Source organism: Melozone crissalis, unplaced genomic scaffold, assembly GCF_028551555.1.
Source record: "Melozone crissalis strain CALT ecotype California unplaced genomic scaffold, PUWL_Pcris_2 ptg000004l_1, whole genome shotgun sequence".
In the NCBI taxonomy this organism is placed as follows: Eukaryota; Metazoa; Chordata; class Aves; order Passeriformes; family Passerellidae; genus Melozone; species Melozone crissalis.
In genome coordinates this window covers 14,565,085-14,577,535 of record NW_026535782.1, presented here as the reverse complement: position 1 = coordinate 14,577,535, position 12,451 = coordinate 14,565,085, and the positions used below count along the sequence as shown (strand labels likewise).

Here is a 12,451-nt window from a genome sequence, read left to right as displayed (position 1 = left end):
TAAGCAAAATTTCACCCTTGTATTTAACAATTCCTGGTGGAGTAAGATTAACTTCTTAGCTGATATTCTTATCTGATATTTCTCTCCTTCATAAGGCCAACTAATCAATTGTGCCACTTCTGTAAATCTGTAAATCTCCATAAACAAGATGATGCTGCTTCTCTGCACTATGTTCTGGTTTTTGTTTTTTTTTTTTTTGGCTAAACTGCTTTTACTTCTATTTTTTTCACATTTCTGTACTGCTTTCTTGAATGCTATGAGCTTACCAGATACACGTGTGGGGATAATTGTTTCATTTCTGCAATTATATTGTTAGGACGCTTTTGGCTCATGCTTTCTTTGGTGCAGGGATACTCTGTAATCCTAAGAGGAGCTCTGTGCACAAGAGAAGACTCTCTCTGTTCCTGGCTGAACTACAACTGTGCTGCTTTTAACATTCTCTGGGCTCCAGGAGTCATTTTCAAAGGAGGAGCGTTCTGGGGAGCGGTTGAGGTCTGCATGTGCCGCAGTGTGCAGGCAGGCGCTCTGTCAGTGCTCTCTGGAACTGGCAGCTCAGGGAAAATTGGTTAAAAAGGGCTTGTAGGGCCTGGAATGACTTCACAATGCCCATGAAGGACCGGGTTATTGTAAAATATATAAGCAGGTTCTGGTTTTCCACTGTAGTACCTCACCTTTGATGGAACATTTGGAAAGAGAACCTCCTCATGAATTCTGTCCTTCTGGAGCTGACACTGAGAAAGCCAACAGGTAAAGTCACCTCACAAATGCTGCAAATGAAGATATTTTATTTGTGGGACGATCTAATCTGACTGACATCTGTTTTTAGCTTGGAAAATGAAAATTCCATATCTTGTTATTCTGCTGCTATTTACATCCTGGCTGTTCTTGGGAAATTCAAAATTTCAAGTCTGATATTGCTGAGATATTGGCAATACATTAGGAGTCAATTAAACTGAGTTTTTTAGAAGTGAACGGTAGTAAGTTGTGTGGCTTCAGTCAGACCTCTCCCTTGGGTCACAGGTATAACTCACCTCTGTCTGTAGGCAGTTTTGTGCAGTTTTTAGCTAAACTGACCACATGCACTAAGGAATTTCAAAGGAATCATCTCATGTTTGAAATATAAATTTTATTTATATTTACAGGCTGTATGGAAGACACAAATGATGAGATTCATAAAATTTATTTTAGCTATTTTTATTTGGTACTTTTCATGTTTTATCTTTCATAACAAGTACAGATGGTGTCTGGTAATCTTTGTGCTTCTTTGTGTCTAACAGGGTATTAACAACCTGGACCTTTGGGTTTCATATCATACTTATTTAGACAGTTTATTACAGCAATCTGATCTCAGTCTACCTGTGCTCTGTGCCCCCTCTGTGGCAGAAATGAGATGACTGAATTAGCATGTATGGACTGAGCTGGATCTGCCCACAGGGGACCATGCAGACCCAGCACAGTGCTGCTCTCAAGTTACATGTACAGTATTCATAATGTTCCTTCATATCTTAGAGGGGAATTACAATTTCCCATATATTGCTAGATAACAAAAACTGACCTCTTGACCTTGTACTTCCTACCCAGATATTTTATAAATGAAAACGTTTTTCTATAGTTTTATGATACAGCTGATTTTATACTATGTTAATCACAGTTCATAAGAGGAATGAGTTGATTAACACTTTCTTCTCCATTTCCCATTGTTAAAAAGGTTTTCAAACATTGCTTGCCATCTTAACTTTGTCTAAGGAGCACTCAGCTTTTTTCTTTTACAGATACACTCTCAACAGTTCTGCCTTTTCCCGGGGTTTATCTTTGAAATCTCCTGTACTGTAGTGGGTTGCAGAATGCAACTTTTGCTTTAAAGTGGGGTTTCAACTTAGAAGAATTTGAATGTACTAACTGTGTCTAAGTGCTGACATATACCACCTTATGTAGATATACTTGGCAAAGCATCCTAAGGAGTATCAAGGCTCAAAATTGCAGACCTGCAGGAAATCCCTTAGTTCTATTTCAGCCTATAATGTAAAAATCACTAGAGAAAGTGATCTTTAGATCTATTCTTGCACAAAGAAAAAGATTACTATCTTGAAGATTACTAGCCTCGAACCTTTAACAAAGTATATTGTATAATAAATTCATTTTGTAGAGGAAAATTTTCTGTATGCAGCAGTTTGTTGAAAAAAATATGTGTATGGAAAAGTTCTATACATCAGTGTTTTATTTCAGGCTCAAGACCATTTTTTTGTTTTATAGTGCTGGTGTTGGAAGGACAGGCACATACATAGTGTTAGACAGCATGCTGCAGCAAATTCAGCATGAAGGGACAGTCAACATATTTGGATTCTTAAAACACATACGTACCCAAAGGAACTACTTGGTGCAGACTGAGGTAAGAGTAAAATATAAATAGCATGAGACTATTACAAACTTTCTGTTTGCAGGAGGAGAGATAATGCAATCGTCTTGCTGGCACCACCAGACAGACAGAAACCAGTCACCAGACTAGATTTTCCCTTTTGCTTCCCTTGGTTTTATAGACAGCCTTCTAGGCACACCGAGAGCAGTGCATTAGAAATTACCTTTCCTTGGGCTCTTGTCTGTTTATTAAGGAGGACTCAGAAGGAAGCCTGTATAAATCATGCTTCCTGCAGCAGTGCTTCCTTGGCAGGACTTGTATTTTTGTCATGGAGCTTTGTGAGGAAGCACCATTGTCAGGCATTCAGATCTTCACTGAACCTCATCAAAGAGTTTATATTAGGCAATAAAATATGCTGAAAAAGCTATTTCACACAGAAAATTATATATAGGTGCTTTAAACTGAAGATTATATATAGAATATTGAAAGACCAAGAAAAAACAATAAGGGCAACAGCAGGGCATTTGAAAGTCTATTTCAGGTTTCAAGAACAGGTGGTTAGATTCCCCAGTGCCTTTCAATAGAAAAAAAAAGTTAATCAACAGCTAGGGCACTTGTTCCAAAGGATGTGAGAGAGAAAATAGAGAATAGCAGTAGGAACCAGGGGTAGGACTGGCTTGAAAATTTTCCTCAAGGCCGTGCTCGCATTTTTACCTCTATTCTGTTAACATAAGATATCACAGGTAGTGAGGAGTTGGTATTAAATCATACATATATAGATGTGTATGTATATATTGCAAGTGTAATTGTCAATTGTGCTTGTAATGTGTGTACTGCCACTGCAGAGGGACAGCCTTCGCTATAGGGGATCGCATTTGAGAAAACCCCTGTGAAAAAATACTGACCGCATCAGAAGTGGCAGCTTAACCAGAGGAATCCAGGGGAATCTGAAGGTCATGAGAGCTCAGATGCTTGGTTGTGTTTTCCCAGGAGCAGTACATCTTCATTCATGATGCCTTGGTGGAAGCGATACTCAGTAAAGAAACAGAAGTCCCTGAGACTCACATTCATGCCTACGTTAATGCTCTCTTGATACCTGGACCAACAGGAAAGACCAGGCTGGAGAAACAATTCAAGGTGAGCTCTCTGAGACAATAGTGTGAAAATCTTTGGGTTTGTAAACCTGAATGACTTAAAAGTAGGTATCTCAACACAACTTTCATCAGCTTCCTCTACCTAAAATTGAACTGCTGAGCCTAAATTAAGATTAAATTTATGAAATTAATGCAGTCAATTGGGACAGAATTATTGCCATACTCTTTAACAAGGAATCTACCAAATAAATACACAGAAAAGAGATCATGAGAAATAGGACAGTAAGTAAATTTTGGAAAATTTAATTACATGCCTTTGCAGGTAGATCTCAAAGGTAAAACAGCAGTCTGGAAAGATACCATTCTGGCAGATATGTCAGACTTCACCTTCAAAGATATGGTTATGGATCTAGGGTTCAAGAATAATTCGAACTGCTAAGAACAGTGAAGAAAAAATATTCTGGTGATGTGTTAAGTTGTTTAGACAGATAACTAGATAACCAAAGTTTAGAGAGACAACAAACCTGCAATATAGGCACCCTTCTGTTTAATGCAGCTTATGAAGGAATGGCTTTTCTGCAGTTACCTGACCTTTTTTTAACTTCATTGTTTCAGTTACTGAGCCAGTCTAACACACAGCAGTGTGATTATTCAACTGCACTCAAACAGTGTAACAGAGAAAAGAACCGAACCTCATCTATCATTCCTGGTAAGCTTCTTCAAATCCTCAACAAGCACTGAAGACATCTGCATTAGTTTGGAGCAATGTTCTGTAGAGAACATTACAGCCAAGAAGTGAATTATGAATTTCACATAGAAAAACAAAATAGATGGCTGGATAGCACTTTGTCCCAATTGATGGAGCCCAGTGTTATAATTACTGTGAGATGTGAGATAATTGCTATGAGTCATTGCAACATGCTTGTGAATTCATAACTTTTTTTACAGTGGAAAGATCTAGAGTGGGTATCTCATCACTGTCTGGTGAAGGCACAGACTACATCAATGCTTCCTATATTATGGTAAGTGAGTAAATATATTGGTGAAAAACAATGAACAGCTGTTTTCAGAGCTGCCATTTGGCTGATTTAGGGTGGCACAGTCCTGATTTTGAAAGCTCCTTTCTTCCATTATCACTCTGCCTGAAAGAGTTACTTCCCCCAGAAGTACTCATACCACTGTTACTGGCTTTAAGTTTGGTTAAGTGCATTGCATTTTAACAATCTGTAGAAACAGAAATCACATCATAGTTTTAAAAATTGGTAAAGCTAAATGCTGTATGGAAAGATTTTTTGAGATGAACTGAAAGTCTCAATGTGTTAAGTAGCAAGTTAGTTTTTAATGGCTTTATTGGGGTTTGTCTTCCTACCTGCTCATCTTACAGTGCTTTTGCAGCTGGCATAGCCTAAGATACCACAGTTCACCAGCTTTCCATTATCTTTTTGCTCTCTGGGTTTTCTTCAACTCTTTCCCCCCTTCAATAGCTGAGAGGGAGGAGTAAATGCCTCCTGGACAGGCAGGAAAGAGATGGCAAATCTCTGTGCTGTGATCTTTTAGCTGCATAGGAACTCTCTTTCATGGTGAGAGATTGACCTGAGATATCTGTACAAAATATCTTGCTTGGGAATTTTGCAGATCTTTCAAGAATTCTTTTATTTGGTCAGGTATTCAGTTCTTCTGGAATTATGGATAATATATTTTTATTCTGAGTTGGCTGTTTGAGTCTCCTCTGATGCCTTTTCTCCTTTTTTTATTAATTTTTTTTAAGTTTTAAAAATGTTTTCAATGTAATTAAATCTATCCTTTTCACACAGAAAATATTTCAGTGGAACTTTCATATTTTTCTACTATTTGCAGGGAGCCAACAAAGGAACAAGCATGCAATGCATTTTCTAGATTCTTGTTCTGTCCACTAGAAGCTTCCTTTAAGCATTAATACTTGGGCAGTAATTCCAAATCTGTCAATTTTTTTTTTTTTGCAGGGTTATTATCAAAGTAATGAATTCATTATTACTCAGCATCCCTTACTACACACTATCAAGGATTTCTGGAGAATGATATGGGACCATAATGCACAATTAATAGTCATGCTTCCTGATAGCCAGAATATGGTGAGTTCTGTGGCTGATTGTTACGAGATTATGTATGAATTTTATTGGTGCTACCATTTTTAAATATGCAGGATATGAGAAAATGTCTTGGATCCTGCAAAAAACAGTTAAAATTAATAATACCAAGCTGAGTGTAAAATCTCGAAGTCATCTAGCAGAAATCTAGAAATCCTTGTCTAGGCAGATTATGATTGGAATGAAAACATATTGAATCAGTCCTCTACAATTTATACAAGGAGGCAAACAGCAGTGTTTGTTTCAGTGTTATCCCACTGAAAATTTGATTTGTCAATTTAAATCTACATGGCTGGATTTAATATATACATGACACATTATTTATTATGTTGGATTTTGTATTTTAAGAGCTTAACACTATTTACCTTTATGACTCCAATTTTGGTTTTTTTTTTCCTGGAGGCTGAAGATGAATTTGTGTACTGGCCAAACAAAGATGAGCCTATAAACTGTGAGAGTTTCAAAGTCACTATGATTGCTGAGGAACACAAGTGTCTGTCTAACGAGGAGAAGCTCATAATCCAAGACTTTATTTTAGAAGCTACACAGGTAACACTGTCATAAACATGTAACTCAGGACTTGATTTTTTAAAGGTAATGCCCACATTTTTTACATTTTCAATGTTAAATTACTGATAAAATATCCATGTCCTAGAAACATCTATGGAGGGAGTAATGTCTATAAGGCAATATGATGACATGATGAATAGAGTGGTCCAACCTCCACAGCAGTGGGGTTCTGCCTCCGGAGGCAGAGCTGGAACAAGGCGAAGGAAAAGGATAAAGAAAGTCAATCTTTTACAAAATTGATTTATGGCTGCTTTGTTTGTTTGTTTTTTTAATCATTTAGGATGACTATGTACTTGAAGTGAGGCATTTTCAGTGTCCAAAATGGCCAAATCCTGATAGTCCCATTAGTAAAACTTTTGAACTGATCAGCATCATCAAAGAGGAAGCTTCCAGCCGTGATGGGCCCATGATTGTACATGATGAGTAAGAACTGCATTCTTCTGTTTCCTTTGATGTTTTTCTGTAGAACCATCCTTTCACTGCCTGAAAGCAGCTGAAACAAGGCACAAAGTCTGCACTGAACAGTAGTGGTGATGCCTCTGTTCCAACTGCATCAACAAGAGAAACAGTTTTATTTTATCATACTTCATTTCAGTTTTATCATTTTGATACTCTAGATGGTTATGGAAGTCAGTTAAGATTTCATTGCCTTTTACTGAAAGGATTAACTGTTTAGATGAGGCACCATACCGTTCTCCAGATGTTCAATAACGGCAAAAAAATAACAAAATGTTGAAACACTGAAGGACCCAAAGCATTTGGTTATTAGAGGGTTGAAGAGAAATAAATCTAAGAAGTTGTAGCCAGGTGCTGTGAAAGTTTTTTTAAGCTAGTGCTGAGCAGACATGTTTCATGTTTGTGATATTTTAAATATCACAATTCATCTTACCAGTTTACCCCAGAATTTTTATTTTTTCCAGCTGTAAAACCTGACCCAGTTTCTAAAGTTTTGTTTTGTTTTACTTTAAAAAGGCATGGAGGGGTGACAGCAGGCACTTTCTGTGCATTAACAACTCTGATGCATCAGCTGGAAAATGAGAATTCAGTGGATGTTTACCATGTAGCAAAGATGATAAATCTGATGAGGCCTGGAATCTTTACAGACATTGTAAGTAATAAGCAAAATGTGCACTTTTTTACCCTGTGTGTGACATTAGATCTTAGGGCAACATTACTGAAGAATTTTGCATCTTAGTTTCTGCATGAATTAATCAAAACTGTCTTCCAGAGGTGTTGTAGAAAAAGAAATCTTCCTGGAAAGAATTCAGATGACAAAAAATTGAGAAAAAAGCCAACAGACAAATAGTAACTCTAATCCTGCCCCCAAATTTGCGATTGACTTCAACAAGGATCTGAGTCAGCATATAATATTTATTTTAAAATACAGTTTTCTCCCCTACCTTTACTGTGCTCCCTATTGCTGTGCTTTACATTGTGTACAGGGGGAGCCATTAGTCAGAAAATAATAAAGCTGCTAAGTAACACAAAAAATTCTGGAGCACAGTGCATTTTCAGCCTGACACATCAGCTGTTAATTAATATTGAGCAACAGTGCCACAAAATAACCATTTGTGCCAACATCCTGAGTGTGCCCTCTTTTCTCCTCCAGGAGCAGTACCAGTTTCTGTACAAAGCTATTCTCAGCCTTGTCAGCACAAGACAAGAAGAAAACCCTTCAGCATCCATGGACAGTAATGGCTCAGCTTTACCTGATGGAAACGCAGCTGAAAGTTTAGAATCCTTAGTTTAATTAGCACATCAAATCAAGCATACACATCACTGCACCACACCAGTCACACCTGGAGTTTACCATTATTATTTTCAGTTTTATACTTTCGGTGGGGAAAATCTGTCCAGTCACTATATAAATAGTCAGACCCCAACCGTTGCTCAAACCAAGTCATTTCTGTTATCTACAACTTTACTGTGGAACTTTTATCATTAACAATGTGTGCCTTTTCTTGAAAGATTTCTTGTAATACATGGTTACATTTGGGCTAACTTGATTGACTTTTACAGTGTTTCTAATAATTGAATTGTGGTATGTTTTTTCAGTATTAGGTTTTTTGATTTATCTGGCTTTACTTTTAACTTAAAATTACCATATTTATAGATGTTAGGGAATCCTCAATTACAAACATGTCATGGGTTTAGCATTTGGTTTATTCGCTGTATTTATAACAATTTACATTTGCTAGAAATACAACTTTTAATATAGTAGAATGTAAATAAGATACTGTTCTACATAACATTCAACATTTTAAGATTTCGATTAGACATTTAGAATAGTAATCTGATACTTACTGTAAATACTGCTACTTCTGTAGTGATCCATGGACCAAATTTATATTTATAATTGTAGATTTTTATATTTTACTACAGAGTCAGTTTTCTAGTTCTGTGTAATTGCCTTGTTAAAATGATGTAGTCAGTATGTTTTTACTTTAACAAAGTCTTCTGATATATAATTGTGCATCTTAAGCAATTTACCTTCATATAGCTGCATGTGATTTTAACTTTTTGTGGGAACTAGAAATCATATGTTTTGAAATGAAAACTTTTTATGAGACTAACACTGTACTTGGCATTGTTAAATTGTTTTTACCCTGGTATTGCAAAAATAAATATAAATATTCCAGTCTGTGCTTAGTAGTATTCCACACGGAGTAAACAGTCTGCACTGTCATGCAGGAGAGCTTTTACTTACAAGAACAAGGACTTAAGGCTGATCTGCAGACAGCTGCTCTTCCTATGGAATCCAGAAGTTCAGGAGACATATTTATAGAAAACTTTTATGGTTTTTAATCTCTGCTCCGACCCATGCCTACAGTGTCCACATTAGCTCCTTCTTTAGCATTTCCTCCCACATCTCCCAGTGTGTAAATGGGCTGTCCCAGGTGTCCCAATCTCCTCTGCTAAGACACCTCTGTGCTTTCTTGGCTTCTGATCCTTCATTCGGCTGCTGAGCCCTTTGCTGCCTCCTTTGGCAAGGCAACAGCCAAACTTGGGGAGCAATAAAGCAAGCAGTCTGTGCAAGAACAAAACCAAAATGTTTCAAATTGACCTCAGTCACTTTCTGTAACCTTCAGAACTGGCAAGAAAAGATACTGATTGTACCAAGGGGCTGGAGGAGCCTGGAGTAAAATGTTCATTTAAAATTATCGTGGGCAGCAAGACCAACTATCTTCTCACTTTACATAGCATATATATAGAAATTTTGAAAGCAGAAATACTGTTCTGGAGTAGAATGCACAGAAAATAATGGACCCTGTCTGAGATGAAAACTAAGCATGGCAAAAGACAGGCCTGATGTGAGATGTTAGTTGACTGATTCCTAGAGTAAGCATGTGTGAGGGAGTTCATTGTGTCAGCCAATAGATCTAGACCCCTCAGCAGTGTGGGACTGAGGATAGGTGGAGCTGCAACAAAGCCAAAATAAATTTAGATTTAGAGGAATCTAAACAGCAGAATCTTTAAAGAATCCTCATACTATTGATACATGAAATGAGCCTGAAGGTCCTAGACAAGGAAATAGACTGGCACAGAATGTCAAAATAGCTAGCAGCAAGGGAAACATTTTCATGCTCTTACTCTCTTTTATTACAAGAAAAATAATCATATAGACAAAACTATGTATCACCAACTCACAGGGATGGTGTAAGGTTGGAAGGGACTACTGAAAGTCATCTAGACCATCTAACAGTGGGGTTCATAAAACTGTGTTAAAATATTAATGTGTTTGAATTCTCTTTTATAGCCTGTTTATAGCCACAGCAGTGCAGCCCCAGAGGTTGTGGAGTGTTGAATCCATTTGGCTCAGGACCCTGGATGTTTCCCTTTCCCCATCCAGCAGAGCTGCGTGCAGGATGATTGCCCTGTCATTCCCAATGGCCATGTGCAGGTCCAGCCAGGGAATGTGCAGTGCACATGTTCCCCACAGGGAGATACACGTGCCTACACACACACAGGATGGTAGAAACAGGATTCATGACACAGAGAATAGGGCTAGGATTTAAGAAGGGGGCAGGACAGAAGGCCATGGTTAGACACAGGGCATGAATGGGTGAAGGTACTGGCCAGCAGCCAGCACATACACATGCAAGCACATTTTACCCCTTTCTCTCCTTGTTCTGGTGCCTTTTACTTCCCTGTTCTCCTTAGTGCCTCTGTTTCTCCAGCCTTGTCTATCTCTTTTCAGGTAAAAAAGGTTCTTACCCAATTATTTTCATGGCTCTTAGCTTTGCTACCCCATACCCAAATGTGAAACCTCAGATGCTGCTGCTTAGATCATCTCAGCCACAATGGTGTTACCAGGTTCCCTGGTACTTCTTAACTCACAAGCTTTTCTTTCCAAAAGGTCTCCACCAGAGCTTGCCCTTCCCTTACATAACTTCCCATGAGCTGCCTGTGTAGCACCCTAGGACTTTATGGCACTCGTCCTGTCAGCTGCTCATCCCTGCTCTCTCCAGCAGCTTTCTCAGGATCTGGGCAGGTAGCTCAGCCTTGGGCCAAAGGTGCCAGCCACGTGCCTGCAGATACAAGTATTCATTTCTTTAGTTCAAAGATATAATTAGTTCATTAAATAATTCAGAGGGAACCAACTTTTCTGGGCTAAAATATCTTTATTCAGGTTTTACACTTTTTTTTTTTTTTTTAAATCCTGTGGTTCTTGCCGTGGTTGCATAATTGGTAATTCTGAAGTTCAGGAAGAACAGGAGCGAGACAGAACTCCTAAGTGCAAGGAAAAATGCAATATATCCCTTATGGAGTTAAGTGCTGTGAACAAATAGGATCTAGAACTATTTTAAATTGCAGAGTTTGGGGGTTGGCTGGAGTTCAAAATGTACACAGAGGGTGCATTGCCCCAAAAGATACACTTTTTTAAAGAATTACACATACATGTTTTTCACAGTGTTCAGGCACAAATTTGGTGCATACAAAGGTGTGTAATGGTTGTGCTTTGCAAAATGGATTATTTTCTTTCTCAGGTGTCCTGAGGGTTCCTTATTATTTCTTCTAAAGCATTCAGATTTGCTGACAGACTCCATTTGCACATCTAGGCTAACAAGGACAGCAATATTTTGTAGCCTTCTTATTCAAAAATTATAGAAAAAAAAAATTGATATCCTAATCTCTAGGGGTGCACATACCAGAAAGGTTAATTGTGATTTTATGGCCAATTGCAAACCATATTCCATAACCTTATTAGCAGATACTATACTTCTGCACTTCACCACATTAGCATCTCGTGTGCTACTTATTTAACCTTTTCTTCTGGAAAACTGGCTTGTTGCCTCCCATATCAAACAACAAGCATGAAGTTACCTTCTGCTAATGTATTTACAGTTCCATATAGTTGTATATTAAAAGTAATTTTTTCACCAATTAATTCTGTTATGTGTTTTCAAGCATCTGTAGACCAAAAGCAAAAAAGGAATCCTCCTTTCTAAAATCCCATCTTGACATAACCGTTCCTTTCAACCTAAATTTTTTGCAGACATTTTAAAATTGTAATCCAAGGAATCAGCTGTCATTCAAAGTTTCTTGCAGAGATGTTTGTAATCACATTCATCATCTTAGCATGCTGACAAGTTATTTAAAACATAAGTGCTTAACATAATCTCTTTACTCACACATATTGGTTCTGATCTAGAAAAAAAATAAGAATCATAAAAAAATCTTCTATAATCTTCAACTGTGATGGATTATAGATTTTAATAAATGCGTGTCAGTTCCTCTCTCAGACAAAGGCCATATTCTAATTAATTTTTTTCTTATAATCCAAGCCACAGACTCAAAAGACATATAGCCTGCCTATTCAAACTGGGTCAAGTGTGGAGAAGATGTTATGTATCTCTGGCAAAAAGTAAGATATTAATAAACAACATCAGGTTAAGCTTTTTTCTTTACAAAGCTGTAAGTCCAATGTGTGACAGGGAGAACTTGATTAGTGATCTTCCTCTTAAGAATTATAGAAGAGAGTTTAGAAAAAAGAAAACAAGTCATTTACTATCACCAACTTTTTAGTGATTGTGATTTAGAGATTTAATACCTATGGAAAAGCTTTACAAGGATCAGCAGTAAGTGGTGAACACAAGTCATAAAAACTCATCACTATCAGTACAACAACAAATCAGATAAAGACTTCGAAAAATTGTTGGACTTCAAAAATCAGTTGACAAAACTTGTTAGGAATGTTTTATCACAATGCTTTGCCTGGCTTTACAATGCTTTGCTATGTCCTAGGATAATGTGAGTCATTTCAGATAGGTTGAAATTCTCTGTGGTAAATGCTTACTGCAGGG

General features: G+C 37.5%; 1 protein-coding gene across 4 annotated transcripts in view; it reads left to right on the top strand.

The window, feature by feature from the left end:
* PTPRZ1 (protein tyrosine phosphatase receptor type Z1) overlaps positions 1-8,784 on the top strand; it is a 132,771-nt gene extending 123,987 nt beyond the window's left edge. For 3 of the 4 annotated variants that reach the window (XM_054277641.1, XM_054277631.1, XM_054277621.1), the window contains 9 exons: positions 2,254-2,389; positions 3,347-3,493; positions 4,066-4,159; positions 4,399-4,472; positions 5,433-5,561; positions 5,979-6,125; positions 6,427-6,569; positions 7,119-7,254; positions 7,756-8,784. In XM_054277641.1, coding sequence (XP_054133616.1) covers positions 2,254-2,389; positions 3,347-3,493; positions 4,066-4,159; positions 4,399-4,472; positions 5,433-5,561; positions 5,979-6,125; positions 6,427-6,569; positions 7,119-7,254; positions 7,756-7,896 — 1,147 coding nt within the window. In that variant the 3' untranslated portion in view covers positions 7,897-8,784. Of the gene's footprint in view, positions 1-663; positions 748-2,253; positions 2,390-3,346; positions 3,494-4,065; positions 4,160-4,398; positions 4,473-5,432; positions 5,562-5,978; positions 6,126-6,426; positions 6,570-7,118; positions 7,255-7,755 lie in introns of all 4 variants that reach the window. The other variant, XM_054277612.1, reaches the window with a different exon arrangement.
* Positions 8,785-12,451: the final 3,667 nt, after the last annotated feature.